The sequence below is a fragment of the Pleurodeles waltl genome, chromosome 9 (genome assembly GCF_031143425.1).
Source record: "Pleurodeles waltl isolate 20211129_DDA chromosome 9, aPleWal1.hap1.20221129, whole genome shotgun sequence".
Classification (NCBI taxonomy): domain Eukaryota; kingdom Metazoa; phylum Chordata; class Amphibia; order Caudata; family Salamandridae; genus Pleurodeles; species Pleurodeles waltl.
The window spans coordinates 250,411,398-250,434,155 of NC_090448.1; the positions used below are offsets into that span (position 1 = coordinate 250,411,398).

At 42.0% G+C, this 22,758-nt stretch overlaps 1 protein-coding gene across 1 annotated transcript in view; it reads left to right on the plus strand.

The window, feature by feature from the left end:
• ATG7 (autophagy related 7) overlaps positions 1–22,758 on the plus strand; it is a 1,524,945-nt gene that overhangs the window by 270,780 nt on the left and 1,231,407 nt on the right. The window contains exon 10 of the mRNA XM_069206657.1: positions 15,047–15,137. Within this exon, the coding sequence (XP_069062758.1) occupies positions 15,047–15,137 (91 nt within the window). The remainder of the gene's footprint in view (positions 1–15,046; positions 15,138–22,758) is intronic.

A 22,758-nucleotide genomic window follows, 5' to 3' on the forward strand; every position in this document is an offset into this window, starting at 1 on the left:
TTGTGCCTGATCCATACCATAGCACCAATGCGTCACCATCATGTAGCCCAAACTTAGCACTACATCCATCTGTCACATAGAAGAAACCACAAGACCTGACCTCACACATGGCCTGTCGGCCAGACTTCGCGCAGCCTCTGTCCATCAACGGTGACAACATAACACCACACATCAACACTGAAGAAATGGTGGAACCATTAAATACACATTTCTGCCTTAACCCTCAATTCAGATGAAATACATACATTTAAATCAAAATTCCCCAGATCGTTGCTGTGCTGTTTTACTTCAGATATGCAATAAAAGTAAACAGAAAAAACTCTTGTGTGGAAACATCCATAAGCTTAAGATCATTCAATAGAAAGAAAAATAAGTTTTTGTGTTTCCCTGGTATGAGGCTAATAAGCAGGTCTAAAGAGAATGTACATCTTTCATTCAGATTATTCTAAATGTGAATATATATATATATTCACATTGAAAATGTTGAATGTGTCCGAGTCACAAGCTCTTGAGTTTCCCAGATGAACTGACCTAGTACCTTTCCCTAAAAAGCTTCTCGCTACTCTCTTTGCAGTGCCGAGTGTGATCCCTCTCTCTAACCTACCACTCTCAGATATGCACTACTATGTTGTGCGAGTTCTCTCCCAATTTGGTGCTACCACTTTATTATGCACATTTGCTTGTTGGTGGAGTGTGGCTCTTATCCTTTGTGACTCTTCAAACTGCTTATCTCATGCTACTCAAGCACATGCTTTGGTGTGTCCTGGGATACGGAGACACTCCCTTGGTCTCCTAGGTTTAAAGTTTCAAAGGAGCAGCCACTTCAACTCCTTTTGATGTTAAACAAAGGAAAATCTCTGTTCACCCTTAGTCAAAGAAGTTAATAGTTCTTTCTCCACTGAAGGGTAATGGAACACCTGTATAAAAAAGAAAAGTAGGATTTGAGGAGGATGTCTCTGCGGAACTATGAAGGCAAATGTAGACAGAAAAAACCCTAAAACTACCCAGGTTTTACAAGTTTTATTGGCTTGCTTTATTAAAAATAAAAACAGTATTAAAAAATAATATATATTATAATGAATAATGCAGTTGTTCAGTGATTGCTTGAGTCTATTTAGATTGTTTACTCAGTTCAACTTTCTTTGTTGGTATATCCTTATTTTTAACTGCTTTTTATTTTAAATGATTTTTGATTAAACTACAAATCCCACAATTCCAAATTACAGACAATATGGGTGTACAGTATAAAAAGAACATAGAGAAAGGACTCACCACAGTGAACAAGATCAAGCAGGTCGAAATGCATCAGTGAAGGTGTAACAAGCCAATAAAATTTGTAAAACCTGCTCCCTGGAGCAGCAGCGGCTCCTGGTTGAGAATGTTGGGGCTCCGCCCACCAAGCTGACAGCTTTGTAAATTATGCAGATGGTAATTGCTTGGAGCTGAATAGTAATTGCTCAGAACAATTACCATTCTCATAATTTTCAATATTGCTAATAAAATAAAGCCTGTGCTGGGTGACGCCCTCAGTGCCCAGCTCCCTTTTCTTTCTATCATCCTCACTGACACGAGAGACAGGACAGGCAGCTAGGCACTTTCTATTGAGACATGTGGGATTGTGAGCATGTGCTAAGTGATAATTTATATTTTTAACTGAGAAATTTCCTAGTTAGCATGAAGGAAAGTTTCAATTTTATTAAGGACATGGAGGAATTCAGAGCGCATTTGAGATTATTGTGGAAGTGCATGACAAAGAAATTCAATGTGCATTTGATGTTATTGTAGAAGTGTACACCTGAGGAATTTAGTGTGCATTTGGTGTTTGTGGTGAAAGCACACTGCTGAAGTATTCAGTGTGCATTTAAACAGTTCGACTCGTACGCGAGTCCATGTCTGATCCTGCACATTTTATAGTTTGAGTTCGATAGGTAAGATGCCCTTGTTTCTCAAGGGTTGATCTAAGAAATAGAGAATCAGAATACTACCAACATAATTGTATTTGCCAGGTGGCAAGTGAGATGCTTATGCTTTTATTTGTGTTTAATACTTTCCTTTCACAGATCTTCTTCCTCGCAGTCCCCTTCCCACCACCCTTCATCCACCTGGCCACTCCAATAATCTTTGTTAACATGACATTCAGATTGGGTGGTGCCTGGAGGTGGAAGATTCTGTCAGCGTTCAAGCCCCGAGGATATTCGCATTGACAATAACAGTCCCACAATCCTGGCTATCTGTCTGAGGGAGATCCTGTCTCTCCTGATCACTTTTGGTCTTGCTTTCTGGGAGTTTTAATGTAGCTGGGATAGTGTCTATTAGGAAGCCCGGGAAGACTGTGGATTGGGAAGGAGTCAGCATTGACTTGTCCCCGTTCATGACAAACCTGAGGTCCTAAAGTAAGACAGTATTCGTGGTCAAATGGTTCAGCAGCCGCATGCGTGATTGGTCCATCAGGAGGATATCATTGAGGTAAGTTATCAACCTGATGCCCTAAGTCCTTCGGGTCTCCACAACCGGTTTCAGCAACTTCGTGAAACACCAAGGTGCTGACGACAGGCCAAATGGTAGACAATGGAACTCGTAGACCTTTTCCTGCCACTGGAATTGCAGGAAGCAACAATGTGGCGGAAAGATAGGGACTGTTAAATAAGCGTCCTTGAGATCCAGGCGAACCAAACACCGTCCTTGGAGCAAGAGGTCTCAGAGGAGGTGGATATCCTCCATCTTGAAGTAGCGATAGATCCAGCCATTCGTTGAACTCCCTGAGGTTTATAACCAGACGGAAGCCCTTGTCCTTCTTTCCTATGAGGAACAGGTTGCTCAAGAAACCCCTCGGATGAGGATTGGTTTGGATAATGGCTTCGTTGGATAGGAGCTGCTCTATATCTGTCTCGATCAGCTGTGAATCATGTAGATTGAATGGAATAGGGTGTGGTCTTACCTGTTGAATGGGGTGCCATAGAATTCTGTGTGGAACCATCTGATTGTATCCATCACCCAAGGATCGGATGTAATCTGTCCCCAATTTTTCATGAACAGTCTCAGTCCCTCTCTCAGATTTCAAGGGGAAAAAAGAATAGTGCTTTCCACTAGGTACTTGGGGGTGTTGGCGCCTCCTCTTGCGGAACAGTGGGATCTGCTTCTACTGGCACCTCGGTTTGGAAAGAAGGCTTCCTGCCTTGCATCATTCCAGCCGTTGTTGCAGCAAGCCTGAGCTCTGGAGGGGCTGGCCTGGAAGGAGCAGCCGGAGGAGCAACCCCTGCCTCTCCCGGCCCTATAGAAAACCTTCCCCGGGAAAATATTTTTCACAGAGGATTGTGCTGAAAAGGTTACCACAATCTTCCTCAGTTCCTTTACAGAAGGGCCCCCGAAAAGGTTACCTTGTGCAATCGCACCATCCTCTGAGTTAGATAGTTCTCCCAAGCTTGGGATTGATTTTCATTAAGAGAGAATGCCGCCTCTCTGCGAAGATGGCACAATTGGCATTTACAAGAAGGCAAACCACTTGTTGTGCCCACCCCGCGACTATGTCTGTTGGCATAGGTGATACAGATTGTTTGGACACTTCTGCCAATTCAATAATCTTTGCCAGGGGACCTAGGACGTCCAGGAGTTTGTCCTGGCAAGCCCACCAGGAGCGATCGATCCCTTTCTTGGGGTCGCTCCTATATTTGGCAAAAAATTTACAGAGGTTAGGATCAATGGAGGGGGCAGCTGCCACCTTGTCCTCCTGTGCAGATCTAGGGCACTCCGCGTGTAAGCGGGTTCTCACCTCCTTGTCTAAGAGGTGTCGAATCGCTTTGAACACGTATGTCACCACTTTGGGATCTGGCACCCACTCCGAAGACCTAGGGTGACGAATGTCTTCGGGGTCCAACATATCTGTGTCCTCAAACCTCTCCTCCTCATAGCCTGAGGTGGTCGCAGATAGATGCCAACGTCTGTCCGAATTGCACCCCTCCTCCGATGAGCCCTCTTCATCGGAATCACCTCCCACCCACCCCCCTAGAATGGGGAGATCCCAGGGCCGAATCCACATCCAGGGTGGCTGCACCACCACACTATCTGGACCTTACATCCTCCCGGCAGGGTGCTTTTTTCTGCATACGTTCACTGTTATGGAAGGTTTCCCACAATTTGATGAAGCCTTCCAGGTGCCCCACATCACGCTTAAGTGGCCTGGAGGATAAAGAGCTGGTCGAGACACTGGTCCCAGCCCCTGATTCCCCTGGACTGGACATAGAATTCAGCAGGCCGGGCTGATCTTGTGCCAGCCCTTGTCTGCCGTACTCAGGGGTCTTAAGAGACCACCTTCTAATGACGTTCAACAGCTTCACCTTTTAAATCAGCCCTGGGCTTCTAGGACATCTGCCCTGTATTTACCTGGGCAGGTTGTCAGCCACAGGCTGACAGCAGACACCCATGATTTAACAAGTTGTCACAGGGTTGGGTCTGCAAGCATCACTGACCCCTCCCTGTGGCAAGTTGGAAAAAGGTGGAGTTACCTGTTTTGTGAAAAGATGTGCGCAGTATTTAGTGCAGACTACACGCTTTGGAGCAGTTATTCCTTTATTTTCTTTTTACTATATCTAGCCTTGCTATGCATGCCATTTTAATGATCCGGTTTGGCTATTTAAAGCATTGAGTTTTCAATCCACTGTTTTGTTTGTATTTTTGAAGTGACGCTCTAAATGAAAGTTGCAATTATAGCACAGATTATTCAGTGCTTTTTTTTGTTATGCCAAGTTTAATTTCAAAAGAGCCTCGATGGGCTTAGTTCCACTTATTTATTCGCAGTCAACTTATATAACCTGCATAATATTTACTACTTTTTTCAAAGATAAAATGGTTTATGCAATCTTTATTTAACCTTGCATGCAGCTTTACTTTTGCTTTATTGAACACCTTAGCCAGTAATCTCATTAAGGTCTCACTAACAGCAGGAATATTAATTCCCTTTTTAAAGCAGAAATGGAACGCCCTCATTGCTTTTCAAATTAAACTTTCCAACATTTATATACAACTTGTGTTGCATTAATTTCAGAACTCCACTGTTAGTTTCGACCAGTGCTTAATTTGTAAATAAAAACGTGCCGGTGCCCAAAGCCCCCCTCTTAAATACGTGGCCGCTGCAATTAAATGTGGGAACATGGAATACTGAGGCGGCATAATCCTGAAACCTTCCCGGGCCTCTTCAATCCATATAAAGCCACTCCCTGCCCTTTCAGCTCACTCTTGCAGCTTTCTGCTTTTTCCCTTTGTGACGCTTTTTTGTTTTTCCCTTCCTCCGTCTTTCCCATATGTGTCTTTTGCTCGCAGTAAATGCTTGAGGCAGAAGAATAAGCACCAGCCCTCAAAAATAAGTACAAGGAAAAGTGTATTCATCCTTGTGTAGTATAACTGGTACTCATGTAAAGCGCACCAAACATTTGGGCTATATAAAACTGCAAACCCCCCCCCCCCCCCCACCCCCCTCCCAAAAAAAAAAACATCTTCTCAGAGTGCAGGGACACACATTTTTCTTTTGAAACTGAAATGTTCAATTCGCTCTCTGATAACGTTTGTTTTTCGCTACTCTTAATGTCCTGGTGAAAATCGCTTTTAATTAAGCATTTCATCAAGTTTTTAAAGGCAGGTTTCCAATTCCACTCGCTGTTATTGTTTGAGCCAACACAATTAGTGAGTCACCTTCTTTGCAGGTTTCCAACCGGGGCTCTCTGATGGGCGTACTTTCATTTATGTAGTGCATAGGATTATTTCTTGGGTCCGTCTTTACAACATCTTAGAGGAACATTTCAGTTAATTTGATTTTTTAACTGTCATATGTGGTCAGATTGGTATGTTGTTTGTGGTGGGGTCGACTAACACAGCATTAATTCAATGAGTCAAGAACACAGCTTGGTAACATTGAGCCATATATTTACTTTCTTTTTTTGTACAGGGCAATATGCAGAGCTCAATTATTTCAAGATGCTGTTATGGTCATTAGCCCTGTAAACAAGTCCTCCTTTTTGCCTTGGTCACTCCCACATGTTTTGGACAGATACTGGTGGTTGCTGACTCTTGACTGTACCCTGGGTACTGCTAACCAGTCCCACAGCCAGTGCTCTGTGTAAAATGCATATGCAAATTAGACTAATTATGATTGGCTATGCCAGCCTACCTTTAAATCCCTAGAATATGGTAGGGCATGTAGGTTTACTGATGCCAGAATAGATGTATTGCTGTGGTACCCAGTGTCATTTTAAAAGCAGGCCTGCCTTGCTGGCTGCTTCTAAATTAAAGTTAACCCTAAATTCGACTTTGGAATTAAAAGTACTTCCAAAGTCCTAAACTACCTTATTTGTACATATGAGTCACCCCTAAGGTGTGCCCTAAGTGCCCCTAGTGCTGGGTGCTATTTAACTATAAGCAGGGACTTTTCAAAAGATGTGTTATTACCCCTTTTTGGTGGAAAAATAGGCAAATTCGTTTTTACTGCACTTTAGTCAATGGGCTCCATAGGCTAACATGGGGAGACTTTATTTTAAAACAATAGTCTCAGAAGGAGCTGAATATTTAATGTTTGGTGTCAAACTTATTGTTATAATAAATCCCACAACTTGTCATTGTTACATTTAATATAACCAGTGGAACTCTACTTGAAAGTTGCCAAATTCAGCTCTGTAGTGTCCTTCTCTGATTGGTCAGCTGCCTTGATGAGGTGTGAAGTGGCTGGGGCTGAGGACAAAGGGAGTGCCTGGGGAGGAGAACTGCCTCAGCAGATGGTGAAACAGGATGGGGGAGAGCCGCCAAACTGTACTTCAAAGGAGGGAAGGATATTTGGGCCAGGAAGTGGACCACCCTCATTTCATGCAAAACCAGACAGCCAGGTGCCCTCTGATTAGATTAGGAGAGGGCTGGAAAGGGATGTGTTAAGGGAAACTTAGCCACACCAGTGGGTGGGCTCAGCCAGACCTAACCTCTGAGATTGAATTTCTGCCATTTTGGATTTTTGAGGAATGTTGGTCCCCGGGATTGATTTTTGCCACACTTTTGGTGGCCTGCCTGTGAGAGGACAGCTGCCTCCCTTGCTTTCCACCGCAGGAGCAAGAATAAATATAGCAGAGCTACACCCCCATTTCAGGTCCCTACAAGGAACAAGACAAGAGGGTGAAGGGCTCGCCTGCTGGACCCCTGACTGCACCTGGACACTGCACCCTTAAGGACTGCACCAGCTGCACACATGGGCTTCACTACTAAAAGGACTTTGCCTGTTTTCAACTGCTTCAAGAAGGGACTCCCTGTGTGCTACATGTATAAAATAGCTGACCAGAGTACCCTGCATCAAGCCCTGAAGAAACTGACCAGCAGCCACTTTTGGATTTGAACCAGGTGCATTCTGGGAGTTAGTCCTAACCCTCAAGGAGCAACTTGGAGCTTCTGGAACTTTGGTGGACTCTTAAAGGACCTTCAAAGACCTTCTGGAAGAAGATCCAGAAGTTTGGAGAAGATTGGAGAACTTTTGGAAAAAAGCTCTATAAGTGGACCGACCTGACATCGTGAGTCAAGCTGGCTTATGTTGACTGCGACCCAGTCTGACTTTCAGGTTCGCCCGGCTGAAAAGCCTCCGACTTCCAGGATTTCCCCCGGGACCTCTGGAAAGGCAATCTGACAACGTTGACTCGTAATCGACTTGCTGTGGAGGATCGTCCGGCGTCGGAGAGAAAAAGCTCCAAAAAAGTGACGAAGTCTGAATGTAAAAGGTTGACTGAGGGCAACATATCCGAGGAGGTCTCCAGGCATGTCAGATACAATTTCAAGTTAGGCCAGGACGAAGATTTCTGTTACGAAAAGTCGTCTAAGTCCTAAGGTAGAATTCTTCACCGAGACCTCCTGTGATGCGTATCCGAAGAGGGCTCCAGGGAGGTCGGATCCAGTCTGTGACTTCGTCCCAATGAGAAACTCATCCTGCAAAAAAAGACTAAGTCCGAAGGTAAAACTTGGACTGAGGCCTTCCGCTCACTGTAGCCAAGCAGGGCTTCATTGCGGTTGGTCTCACATTTTTACTTTGCCCTGGTCGGGTGCGACCAGATATCCAGATTGGCAATTTTAGTTTCTATGCACTTAAAACATTTAGGGGGTTATTTCAACTTTGGAGGAGGTGTTAATCCGTCCCAAAAGTGACGGTAAAGTGAGGGCTATACCACCAGCCGTATTAAGAGTTCCATAGGATATAATGGACTCGTAATACTGCTGGTGGTATATCCGTCACTTTTGGGACGGATTAACACCTCCTCCAAAGTTGTAATAACCCCCTTAATCTTTAAAAATTAATATCTCCAGTTTCCCACATCTGATTTTATTTGTTTCTGTGTCAACATAAAGATAAATAAATAATTATTTTTATGAATTGGTTTTGGATTTTTAAACTGTTTACTGTGTTTTATTTTATTACTTTTTTGTGATTTCTGAATGCTTTACACAGTTTGTCTCCTAAGTTAAGACTTGTCGCTAGTTGCCAAACTACCTAGGGTCGAGCCAGGATTCATTTATTGAGAACCTGACTGTACGTAAGTAGGGGGAGTTGTGGCCTATTGCTAAGTGTAGGTACCTACCTGCCCTTACCAATAATCCACTTTCCAGCAAGCACATATGAGAGTAGCTTGAAATACGAGACCTGAGAATGTGCGCTTTTACAAAAAGGAAAAGATTTTTATGCAATCCTCATCTTGAGCTCGTGTGTTTCAAAGCACTCATTTGTGCTAATGAAGTCATTAGCACTGCTCGCCTTGCTTGGCAAACCAGAAATTGGACCTGCGTTTTTAGTCCATTTATCATAGCACTAGTGTGGGAAATTGCACCAAGATGCACCAATTTTTACAAATCTTCTTGTGGGGAAACCTCTCCCCCTGCCAAATCCACACTGAAAAACATCAAGCTTGCATGGTTAAATTTGTTATTTGATTTTACCCCCCACCACTTTCAAATTCAACCAGTCGCCACTGCCCTGGAGTACGCCGATTCATTTGCTTTTGGAAGAAGATTTACAGGGAATGACTGGTCTGCCTTCCTTGCCTGCACCAGCTGACTGTATTCACCTCAGTAACTGTATCCAGACCGTAGTGCTACACTGTTATTTTCTCTGAGGCAGCGCCCAACATTTTTACTTGGAATGCCATACTGCCTGCAATACATTGAGCAATCCACTTAACTCCACAAACATAGATCGTGTCTCTTTCACCCAGATGAGTGAAAGAAACATTGTTTTCGAGGACCTGTGAATTTTGTAAGTATGATTTAGTAACATGATGCTGCTCGCCTTTAATTGAACTTCTTAAAAGTTAAAAGAATAACACTGTCTTGCAACACTGTTGGCTTCTAGAGTGGCGCCGAAAAGATGCTTTTCAAACCCTCGGATCACCGTAAATCCTAACAATCCAGCGACAGCTGTCTTCCATCCATTTGAAAGACTCCGCAAAGCCTGCATTTCTTCCGAGGATTAACACATGCAGACGGCTACATTTTGAAAAAATGGAATGTGTAAACTCACTGACTAATTCAGCGCGTGCTTTTCTTAAACACCTTTGAATAGTTACCAGACAACATTGTTTCTATACGCATTGCTACTATTTTGGATCACTTCAATGGTAGCACGAGCGATTAACTTTCCGAGTACCCTTTAACTGCCAGGATACATTTGGAAAACCAGCTAACTAAGAACTGTGCGAAGCAAGTGTAATACTCAATCCTTAACATCAATTAGGTTTGGTCAAAAATACAGATCGATCTTCTACCTACAAAATTCGCAAAATTCTAATTATGCAATTGGATTTGCCTCTCATTGATTGTGTAATGCACAAACTGATATCTGCGATTGGGTCAAATCGAAATTATTGATATAGGACACATGCCTCTCAAGGGTAAATGTAACAATTGTAAGCTAAGGTTGCCTTTGCAGGAAAGTGGAAATGAACAACTACTCAGTTATGCTAATTAAGTAAATGTGATACATCTCATCAGTCATGCCACAATATTATTGACAAACAAACTCAGAGACCACACAGGAGGACAGTTCGGAGTCATCTATGACATACTGAGGTTATGGGCACTGAGCAGACTGTATCGGAGGGCCCTGCCTGGGCAATAGGCTCCATGAGGTAAGAAACAAAATACATTTTAGATGAGTATTGCAATCTTAGTTGAAATTGTGGATATCGAAGTGCCCCTTGCAATTTTCATTACTAATTACAACAATACTCAGAAGTAAATATATGAATAGGGGCAGGGACCAGCAACATTATTTCATAGATACAGCTTTATGTGAGCACATATTATTTTATAACCTGAAGCAGTACCTTGACTGAACCATGGAGACTGGGATAACCAAAGGAAACATGAAAGCAAATGAAAAATTCGCAGGACTCTGCTCACAGTCTACTAATACAATGTGCAAATGGGGACCACAACTATGCCACTCATACAAATGTTCAACCAGTTGGGAAGATTATATAAAAAAGAAATAAGACATCATCACCTTAGAGAAATATGTAGAACTAGAGCATGTTCCCAGGGGTTTAAGAATCTTTACCATGCCAAACCATTCTGCTGTGAGGCCAGAGATGTTAAACGAATTGAAAGACAACAATATGAACTATTCAAAAAACAATAAGCTAATATTAAGCATGTGAAAATTGATCTAGATGAAATACACTAGTTAATACAAGAGACTGAAGATCACATTAAAACTAGTCCCAAAGAGGAAGACCACACTTTGGGGCGTAAAGATATGGAAAATAGACCAGACAAACGTGAGGAAATTGTTCAAGGACGTAAATATCGCAAATTCATAAGGGATGAGAAAGACTATAGTGAAGGGCCAATTTTAACTTTTGCAAAGCGTTTTGATAATTTAAAGAAGAAATATGATTTGGGGCAGACAAAAACTAAACATCCAAAGGGGACATCACAAGTGAATAGATATGAAACTTAGTGAAGGAGAAAGTACTTTTAGATCAATACCAACAAGAAAAACAACTTTTTTTTTTTCTTTTTAAGAGAAAATGAGAATGATCCATATGGGGAAAAAAGCCTCCAAAAGGGAGAGGTCGTGGGCGTGGCAAAGACAGAGGAAGTTGTCAATCAAAACAAAAGAGAAGCACTAGAAGAGGGGGTGGGAAGAAAACCATATCTCCTTCACAACTGGAAAGAACAATGGTCCAAATAAATGTTACAACAACAAACTTGATAGTAAATCTATCTTCATGTGTACTTACGAAGGATAAACAGAGTGTTGAACAAAGGACTAACATTTTGCCCAGAAACTCATTTTTTTCTGGAAACCTGCATAGATATATACAAGATCATAAGAAAGCTTAAACTAAAAAAAAAGTTTGCCATGAAACAGAATACCGACATACATCCTAAACAAAGATCATATAATGGTGATAATGTGATATCACTATTGAGCATATTCCGGATTTCACAAATCTATTTGACTTAATGCATGGCAATAAAAAAGAAGATATGACAGAAATGGATGTTTTGCATGAACTGGATATCAGTACCAACAACACCAATCAGAAAATCCAAAGCCCAAGTCAAACGTCTGCCCAACACTATCTCCAGGCAACACAATAGACATTTTCCATAACTAAGGGCCTGATTTAGAACTTGGTGGAAAGGTTACACAATCACAACCATGACGGATATCACATCTGCTGAAATGTAAATCCCATTGAATATAATGAGATTTAGATTTCGGCGGATGGGATGTCCGTCACCGTTGTGATGGAGTAACCCCTCCGTCAACTTCTAAATCAGGCCCTTAGTCATTGGTGATCTACAAAAACTAAAAAATCGATGATAACCAGGAAAACTTGAAAATGTAAGCACAAATGAGAGATTGGCCTCAAAAAATTCTGTGACAGTGATACCATCATCATCAAGCCAGCTGGTAAGAGGGGCAGTGTGGTAATACTCAAAACAGAAGATTATGTAAAAGAAGCTATTCAACAATTAAATGATGAGGAAATCTACATTAAACTGGAACATAATCCCTTAAATAGAATGGTTACAGATTTACAAACAAATTTGAGAGCCTGGCTAAGTGAAGACTTAATCTATGAAGATGATTACATTTGTCTTATGGTTACACATCCAACGATGCCAACAATCTATTTCTTGCCGAAAATCCACTAGACATTGGACTTCCCCTGGCAGACCCCTATTTTCACCATACAACTCACTATATGAATAAGTATCAAAATATTTGGACCAATACTTATCCCCTATAGTGAAAACATTAAGCTTCTATGTACAAGATACAAGTGTCTTCTTGAGAATATTGACCAATACAACCTGGAACGCGGAATACTTTCTGATAACAAATGATGTAGTGGCACTATATACCTCCATAGAGCACACAGTAGTTCTGCAGGCATGTGTGTATTTGTTGAAACAAAGAAATATTGGTCAACTTCATCATTCCCAAATATTGCTGCAAATGATAGAAATATACTTAAACAACATCTTTTTGTACTATTCATAAGTTATTATCAACATTCCTTTTCCCCAATGTATGCAAAGCTCACAGTGGGCTGGTGGGAGAAGGAAATTGAATGGGGAGAACAGAATGAACAGTATTTAAACAAAATCATTTTATGGTCAAGATACATCAATAACCTATTTATTTTATGGCATGGCACACTAGATTTATGGAATATTACAACATTTTAAACAACATCAATATAGGTTTGAGATTCACTTACACAACCAGTAGTGTGAAAATTGATTTTCTAGATGTCACTGTATACTTTCCAGATAACATGATTTAAATCACAGGATAGAGAAAACCTACATCCACCAACCGTACTACATGGAGATAGGTTTCATCCCAAACCACTAATAAAAAGCATTCCATGCAAAGAGTTACTAAGAATGCGAAGAATCTGCTCCAGTGACAATGATTTAGCATGAGAATGTAAGACAGTCTCAAAACCATTCATCAGCAGAGGCTACAAATGGAATGATGCCAAAACGTATCTAGAGAGAATGAAAAATAAGACATGAATGGAAACACTAATCACGAAAAAAATAACCCAATTCTATACAAAAGGGAACAATTTAATGAGAATAATAATAATTACAGCAAAGGGAGCCGCAACACTCTGAGACTTTTCAGGAGACACTACCTTCTAATTACAAATGATGCAGAGATAGGAAACAGTGTTGGTAACAAATAGAAGTGACCTATAAAAAACATCTTCCCTGAAAGACTTATTAGTGAGAAGTCACCTCTCTAGGATACCAAAGACAAACTGGCTTGACAATTCACAAGCAGGATTTCTTAAGTCCCAGATTTGCAAAGCCTATACAATTGATAAACTCCTACCCAGCCGACTGATACCTATAAAACATTGTATAAATATCAATCCAAATTTGTAGTATACATAATTTAATGTGAGTGTGGGTTGAAATATGTGGGAAGTACTACATTCACACTCAAAAAAGACATCCTGAAACACATCAGAGCTGTGCAAGCAAAGGACACAATGGGGGTTATTCTAACTTTGGAGGAGTGTTAATCCGTCCCAAAAGTGACGGTAAAGTGACGGATATACCACCAGCCGTATTACGAGTTCCATAGGATATAATGGACTCGTAATACGGCTGGTGGTAAATCACCTCCTCCAAAGTTAGAATAACCCCCAATATATGCTGTAGCCAAACATCAGTTGAATAATCATGACAACAACTGGAAAGCCTTGACATACTATCACATTGATATGTTACTGATTATGAAAGGGGAATAGATAGAGTCCAAAGACTGAGACAACTGAAATCACATTAGAACATTAGATTCGGAACCAAACAATCCTTGGGGCTCAACAACAATGAAGAACTGTTTCTACATTTATAAAAGACCTGCCTGCAGTTTTTTTCTATAATTGAATGCTAACCAACAACCTTAATAGTAATAACAAGAGATCAGGATCAGTTAATTGGAACCATAACCACTGAGGCCTAGATTTGACTATGTACAATTTAACACAATGGCAACTGAGGCCTAGATTGATGGTCGACTGTTAATCACTAATATGAGTAATTCATGCCAGAGAGCATTTAACTGCGGGCGATACATTATTCAGTTATATGATACAGGTCTCAGTATTGAACAGATCGAACAAAATAAAATGAATCATGCAATTGCTCAATGATTGATTAAGTCTATACCCTTTTTGTTGTTAAATGCTTATTTTTCACTGTTTGTATTTTAAATTATTTTTGAATTATCTACAATTCCATAATGCCACATTACAGACAATATAGGCTATAACAAGCCAATACAATTTGTAAAACCTGCTCCCTGGAGTATGGCAATTCATTTACTTTTGGAAGAAGATTTACTGGGAAGGACTGGTCTGCCTTCCTGGCGTGCACTAGCTAACAGTGGGCACCTCGGTAACTGTAGCTAGTTATATACATAGATAGATATCTATCTATCTATCTATCTATCTATCTATCTATCTATCTATCTATCTATCTATCTATCTATCTATCTATCTATGTGTGTGTGTGTGTCTCTATATATTTTTGCCTTAACTATACTTACAGTGCCTGGTAATAGTCATGCATAATAAATGATGTGTGGTAAGCTCATTGTGTGACAAAGGATGTTTCCCATAAATAAGCAATTACTTTGTTATGTAGGTTGTTCTTAAAGTGTGTTTGCTCTTATCCTAAAGACAAATGAGAAATATAAGCATTTGTGGTCCACTTGATGAAAACAAAATAAACACATTCAGTGTGAGTCCTCTTTTGGCCAAAGTTTTTAAAATACATGTCATATATAATCCCTGCTTAAGCAGAGACTATTTAGTGTCGTGCACAAAGTGTCCGTCTCTTTTGATGTGAGTTATTCATTGAGTCATACACTTTCCTGAAGACAGCTTTGCAGTTCATACTTCTACGGGTGCCTTGTTCCGAACCTAAGTATTTCATTAACTGAACGCAATACCTTTGTCCATGTTCATTCATGTATTTCAGTGCAGTATTTTATTTTTTATAGATTGTCCAAAGTCAGTAGGATGGGAGAAGAACCAAAAAGGAGGAATGGGACCAAGAATGGTGAATCTTAGTGACTGTATGGACCCAAAAAGGTATGAAGTGGTGAACAGTGTCTGCCTGTCTCTGGTGTTCACATAAGTGACATGGCTGCAATTTGTAGTGTAGAAAGGGATTATTCATGCCATTTAGCAAACTTTGCTTTGAATGTGGTTAAAAGTGTGACCACTACATTTCACAAGGAAAGTGTGGTTCACGGTATGCTAAAACCAAGACTGAAATTACCACCCTTGACAAATATTGATTAATGTATTTTTGCATTGACAAATTTTCACATAAAGCACAAAAAAATCCTAGTATGAAAGCTTGGCTCTTCTGGCTCCGGCAAAGAGCACCTCATCTTGAGCATGCTTTTGGCAACTGTAATTGCCATTTCCATTAGAAATCCTTATCTTTTGGATGAGGTGGTGTTTTCCTTACATGAAAAATAGCACTACCATTGACTCCTTGACACTCACTCAATCTGATTAAATAAGTCATTGATACGTGTCTGCTATGTGCCAGTGGGGCATCAGTTGGTAATCCAACTGTATCTTTCACTGCGTGTACCTAACATTTATAAAAGTCTCTGTGCTCTTTCTATTGATACACTGCCATCCCAAGCATGGTGTTTAAATTGTTATATGGTCATAGCGTTTGTTCAGATAGTGTTACCTATCTGTGCAAAATATACACAGCAAATTATTACAAACCATAATGGCACTGCTGGAATGCTAACTTTCTAACAGTTGAGTAAAGTAAGGCAGCAGTGTGCAGGTGCACACTTTACTTGTTTAGCCAATACACACTGCTTCCACTTTTCCTTCACGCAACAGCCATGTGGGTGCTCTGTCTCAGGGCTTACTCAACCCTGGAATCATGTCTGTGGTAACTGAACAATATACAACCTGCCATCAATAAATTGTTTTAGAAAAATACTAAATGCATGGTACAGTGGTCCAATGACCATGCAGAACTAGACAACAATAAATAGGTTTCTTATTTCATAACTACATTTTATTTCATCGATAAGCTAATATACATTATTATTTTTATTTGTTTCCCTTTGTGACAATCCTTCGAGTACAATATACTTGAGTCATCAAAACTTCACAACACCCGTTTTCATGAATACATTCCTTGAAAAATTAATACAAAAAATACAGCCACCCAAACACATAAATAAGATAAGAACATTAAAAAACAGCCATTCATACATTTATAGCCCCAGTCGCACAGATTCATACACTAAAATATTTTAAAACCATGGGGTGTCTGATCATCATAATATACTTAACGACGTTGCCACTTTATATTTATATAAAGTATCTCAATACTTATTGATGATCACAGTTCTTTCACTTGTCTGTCCAGGTGTTTTGGTGCACAGTGGTCACACAACTGTTCTCCTTCCTTGGGAGACCTCTATTAGAGGTTGAGCATGCACTTACAGGTGAGAAAGGGCACAAAACCTCAATCCTTTCAGTGCTCATTTGCTTCTTTGAATTTCTACATTTGCTAGACAAAGACATTCAGAAATTCAAATCAGCTATTGGATTGCAATGATAACAAAGGCTAAGTTTTATCGGTGCAGCGCATTGTCAATGACTGTCTGCATGCATCGCTTCTGCCATAAGTAGTCTGTCAGACATCTTAGAAGTAGTGTGCAAGATCACTCCACCAGAGGCATAGGGGCCACGGCTGCACTCTTCGCTAAGGTCCCCATTTCTGACATCTGTAAGGTAACAATGCAGTTGTCAGTGGAAACTGGTATCAAGAATTACTATCAAGAATTACTGCCTTGGTGTTCAAAAGGCATCTGGGATGTTGATGAGACGAGCTGTACCATGTAACCTGTAAGCAGCATTACCGCTTTCCTTTTTCATTTGCATGATACTATTACTGCTATGGTAATCACTATTCAAGCATGTGAATCTATAAAAAAATGCAGTTATGGAGGAATAAAAAGTGACATCTCTGTAACTACAGTTGTCCAACTTTGGTATCTTTTCTAGATTGCTATGCAACATACACATCTCACTGGAGTTTTTTTCAGCTTTACTGTTTACTGACTATCTGTGAAAATATCAGAAGCTGAGCTTCTGTAAGAAGTTGGAATTCTGAATCTCTTCATCTCATTTGCCAGAGTTTGAGGAACATCATGAGAAATCTGGGTTACATATAGCCTACGGGTGTGTTAGAACTTGGGTCTCTAGTTGGCAGCGGTATGCACCCTGTCCAAGTAGGAACCGTAATCCTAATCGGGGTAAGTCAAAGTACCCAACCTAAATGAACCTGTGCTCACCGTCTGGGAGCTTGCCGCAGAACAGGCAGGCTTAACTTAGAAGGCAATGTGTAAAGATTTGTGCAACATACATGTAGTAATGACAGTTGGTACAGCAGAAAAGACTCCATACAGGTATAGAAAAATAAAGCTTGTTTATCTGTATAAATCAAGACCAAAATGACAAAAATCCAGTCAGTCAGTTATGAGATATTCACTTTTTAAGGTTCATAATTGGTTACGGGACAAAAGAATGCTGCAGTGCACTCTGAGATGCAACTGCGCTTTGTTCAAGTATGATATGGCAATGTCCTGGATGCGTCCTTCCTCAAGAGTGGCTGAATGTTAGGTTCTCAGGTAAGACTTCTCCCCTGCACAGAAGCAATGAATCTGTTGAAACCACGGGGGAGCTGTAAAGGGGTCTGGCTTCACCAGGGGAAATCACTGCCATGGGTTTTGAGGGTTAAGGGGGGAGTGCAGCAGTCGTTCGAGCTGAAGCTGCTCTGTAATCCTTGACGAACGGGCTGCGGGCCTCCTGGAAAGTTGCTTTGCGATCCTTGACAGAGTGGGCAAGCTGCAGGAAAGCCACTCTGTGATCCTTGACAAGTGGGCTGCAGTTTGCAGGGAAGCCGCTCTCTGATCCTTGACAAAGGTGGTGAGCTGCAGGGAAGCTGCACTGCAATCATTGACAAAGAGGGCGAGCGGCAGTGAAGCTGCTCTGCCATCATTGACAAAGCGGGCAAGCTGCAGGGAAGCTGCTCTGCGATCCTTTATAGAGTGGGAGGCGGGCTGCGGAGAAGCCACTCTGCGATCCTTGATAGAGTGGGCAGCAGGCTGCAGGGAAGCTGCACTGGGTTCCTGATAAAAGCGGGAGGCATGTCGCAAAGAAGCTGCTTTGGGTTTTTTGGATAAAAGCGGGCGGTATGTTGCAAAGAAGCCCCTCTGAGGTCTTTGATTTCACAGAGACCCTTAGTTGACACTGAGGCAGGTCAGCCAGCCGTTGGAGTCATTCCGGGGCTAGTGTTTGAGCCTTGGGTTGCAGGGTGAGATCAGCAATCAGCAGGGAAGTACACTGAGGTAGAGCAGCAGTTCCTGGGAACACTCAGTCCTGGCAAGCTGATGATCCTGACACCCAGCAACTCCAGCAGGTTTCTTCAGTTCAGGAGTGTACTGATTTTAGTGGGGCAGATACCCAGTACTTGCATTAAAACGTTTGGGGGGATGACTTCAAAAGGTTTCTGTGAAGCGCACAGGTCCCCCTTTCAGCTCAGCCTTGCTCCAGGCTATCACTGGGGAGGGGTAATCAGCCTCTTTGTGTGGGTTTTGGCCACTACCCTTTGAGATATAAGTGGAAGTTCTTCCCAACCTCTTCTCCAGAAAGACCTGTCAGTATGCAGATGTAGATGAGTTTTCTGTGTTGTTGCTGTCTGACGCGAATACACAAGTGTAGCTGTCACCTAACCCAGAAGTGTATTCGAGACAGGTAGTGGCAGGCCAGTGACCTGTTTAAAGAACTACTTAAGTGGGTTGTACAATCAGTGCTGCAGGCCCACTACAAGCATTTAATTTAAAGGCCCTGGGTGTGTGGTATACCACTTTACAAGGTACTTACAAATAAATTAAATATGCTACTACACCTATGTGACCATATTTAGGGGAGAAGCATGTGCACCTTAGCATTGGTTAGCAATGGTAAAGTGCCCAGAGTCCTAAGGCCAACAAAAAGATACAGCAGCAAAACAAAAGGTAAAAGGCAAAAGGTCTAGGGTAAGACCACCCTAAGGATATGCGGTGTAAGTAACTATTGACTGTTGTCAAACTGAGAATCCCCAGTAGTCCGTGTTGGCTACCAGTTATCCCCATTGACAACGGAGAATATTCAATCATGTTAATCGTTTATAGATGGTTTCAGAACTTTAGTTATAGGTAAGTACCCTTTTTCCTGATTCAGCTGTTTTTTTTTTTTTTTAAAACCTCTTGCAAATACAGCATGTATAAGAAATAACATTTTTGTTGGATGCATGTGAAAAAACGTCAGAATTCTGGAGAAGGTCCCATGTGTCTAGTGCAATCTACTGCCATGTGTTTGAGGTTCAGTATGGGTTGTTTTGGAATAGTAATCTGGAATGTAATGAGTCCATCAGACTAAACTGGACTAGTGTGGACTGAGTTTCTATTGTGGGTCTCCCCGGCACCTTTTGCTTCATGTTGACAAGGTCACTGGAGACCTGTTTGTATTTTAAATCCTAAATATAGCTGTCACGTCCAGGCCAAGAGGTTCTCAGAAACTTTTAAAAGTCCTACTTGCAGCTTTTACAGTTTTTTTTTTCTCTGTTTCATTTTTTTCATTGAATGCGCTATTTACGCATTTTGCTTCACTGGTATGATTTTATTATATTTCTACATAGTTCAGTCCTTGTAAGTTTGAAGTAAAATATTTACAATTATTTTTATTTTGGAATATTTTTCATTTGGGTTGATTTCCATGCTGCCAGTGTAACATTTTTCTCATTGTTTTTAGTGAGGAGTTTGTGTTTTCTCTTAACCCTTGATATAGGTTTTTCATAGTTTATCTTAGCTGTTTTTCCGTTATGGTTTGGTTTCCAGTACGTGTGAATGTAACACATGTATACCTCTCACTTATTGTGCTTTTTCTGTGCCTTCCCATATTACATTTTGATATTTGTGTTTAAAACCGTTCGATTTATAAAACTTCTTTATCACTTATTGTGATTTTGTATTTTTGATTTGTGTATGCTTGTATGTAAATATGCGTTCAGTGGCATGTGCGGCTGTAGGTACACGTGCTCTGCATACTCTTGCAATCTAGTGTTGGATCCGGAGAGGTGCAAATTGTTTTTCTTCGAAGAAGTGTTCCAAGTCACAAGATCAAGTGACTCCTGCTCTCAGTGATATTGCGCATGGTCATCAACTCCTTTGTTAGATTGTTTTCTCTCTTGTTTTCTCTCTGTCATTGGGTTCAGGCGTGTGTGTCTTCGCTCCGTCTGTCGACTCGCTTCATTTCAATTTTCTTTCAACCTTTATCTATTTAAATGGTATTACTCTCACTCAAGCTTTTCTCATCTTAGCGCTCTTCTCAGTTCGTCAGGTCGGGCAACAACTGCCCACCCCCTGGGGTGCCAATGCCCACCTTGGGCCTACCTTCGATGAAGCACCAAAGGAAATGCTTCCCTAATGGGTCAGACTCCATTCGGCTTCGATTCTTGGTGCCATGCCAAAGTTCCGCACATTGACCAGCATCTCATGTGTAATCTCTGCCTCTCCTCGGATCATCGAGAGGCCGACTGCGTCAGTTGTAAATGGGCCACAAGACACTGGACGACACCCCGGACATCTTTGGAAAGCAGCATACTGAAGAGGAGCTTGCTCATGAAGAAAAGGCCCTCTCCATTCAGGACAGCTGGAACTTGGACGACCAGTCGGACATCCAAAGCCACAAAATCACCTCAGCTCAGCACATGAATACCATTGCCCCTCCCTCCTTCCCTCCCACCCACTCACCCATCCACCATAAGATTGTAAAAAAGACTCTTAAACCCCTTCTTAATGTTGCTGGTCCGTCACTGCCACCAGACCATGATCGGTACCGAAAGGCTACTTCGGAGGCCTTGCCCTCTGGCTCGGCACCAAAACCATGTGGGAAGTCCAAGGCTCAGTTCTCAGTATTAACCTCATTCTCCTCGGACTGGGAGATCGTCTCTGTCTCTATTCGAGCCTTGGCCCAAGTCGACAGCCATCAGCCTCCAATTTGGTGCCGACCAAACCGCAAGGACCAAAATCTTCAGCGCTGAAATCATCTGAGCCGACATCCTTGGAACATAGAGACTCTAGCCAGTCTTCCCCTACCCCTTCTCCAGTTGAACGCATCTTGGAAATCATAGACGCTCATCAGCATCACCTCCAAATACAGGCAGGTACAGGCCAGGTTATTGCCAATCCTTCCTCTCCTTTTCTCAAGTGCAAACTCTCTTTCCAGGAGGCTTTGGATGTTCCTCTACCAGCCAAAAAGAGGACCAACGACAAGGCTACCAGTCCTCCACGTAGACCTTCTCCACCACCTCTTCCTCCTCCTACTCCTCCTTCTCCACCTCCTCCTTCACCTCCACTCCCAACCCCTCCCCATTCTCCCACTTCACCCCCAACGGGTGATTACACACGCAAGGGTTCTACTTTGTTTTCCACTGGGGGTTTAGGAGTGACTCAAGATGACACAGACCTTTGGGACGCTTATGAGCTGGACTTTATTCCGTCTAATGACTCTGACCTCTACCCCGCACGCCCTTCACCACCTGAAGACACTACCTCATACCAGCAGATAGAAGCTAAGGTAGCCGCATTCAACAACGTGGAGCTGCATAAGGACCCCATAGAGTAGGATTTCCTGTTCGATACACTGACTACCCCTCACAGGGACATACAATATCTCCCTATGCTCCCTGGCCTGCTTTGCCATGCAGAGGAGATCTTTAAAGAGCCTGTCCACATTGCCAGGGTTATCACGCCAATTGTGGATGAGAAATATAAGCCAGCTCCTTCTGACTTTCTCTACATTACGTCTCAGTTTCCACCCGACTCTATTGTAGCTACGACAGCTTGTAAGTGAGCCAATAGTCAGGCCACTGGGGACTCTCCTCACCCTAGAAAGGAGAGTAAAAAGATTGATGCTGCCGGCAAGAGAGTCGCAGCACAGGCTGCAAATTATTGGCGTATCACCAACTCCCAAGCTAGGTTAGCCCGGTATGACCGGGTTCACTGGGATGAAATAGAAGAGCTCCTCGAGTTTTTACCAGATGAGCAGCGTAAAAGGGGGCAACATATAGTTGCAGAGGGCAAGTGATATCTAACATCTTAATTTGGTGCTCCCTGGATGCTGCTGACACAGGAACTTTCAGCATTGATACCAGCATCCTTCTCTGGAGGAATGCTTGACTGCATTGCTCTAGTTTTAAACCCAAGGTCCAGCAGGCAGTCCTTGATATGCCATTTGATAAGGAGCATCTATTTGGGCCTCAAGTAGACACCACACTTGAGAAACTTGAAAAAGATACAGGCACCGCTAAGGCCATGGGTGCCCTCCAGTCTCCTACACAAAGAGGCACTTTTCGTTGCCCTGGGTTCAGAAGTTCCTACAAACCCTCAACCTCTGAGGTGTCCATCTTGCATCCTAGGCAGCCTCAATTTGCCTATTCTAGAGGTTTCTCCAGAGGGTCGTTTAGAGGTACCAGGCATAAGGGAAGAGGAAAGACCACCATCTAATGTGGCTTCTCTTCCACTGCCAAACAGTGACTACCTCCTTGTCCACCTACTCAATCTTACACCTGTCTGGGGAAGACTACTACTTTTTTACTCACACTGGAACAACATTACCATGG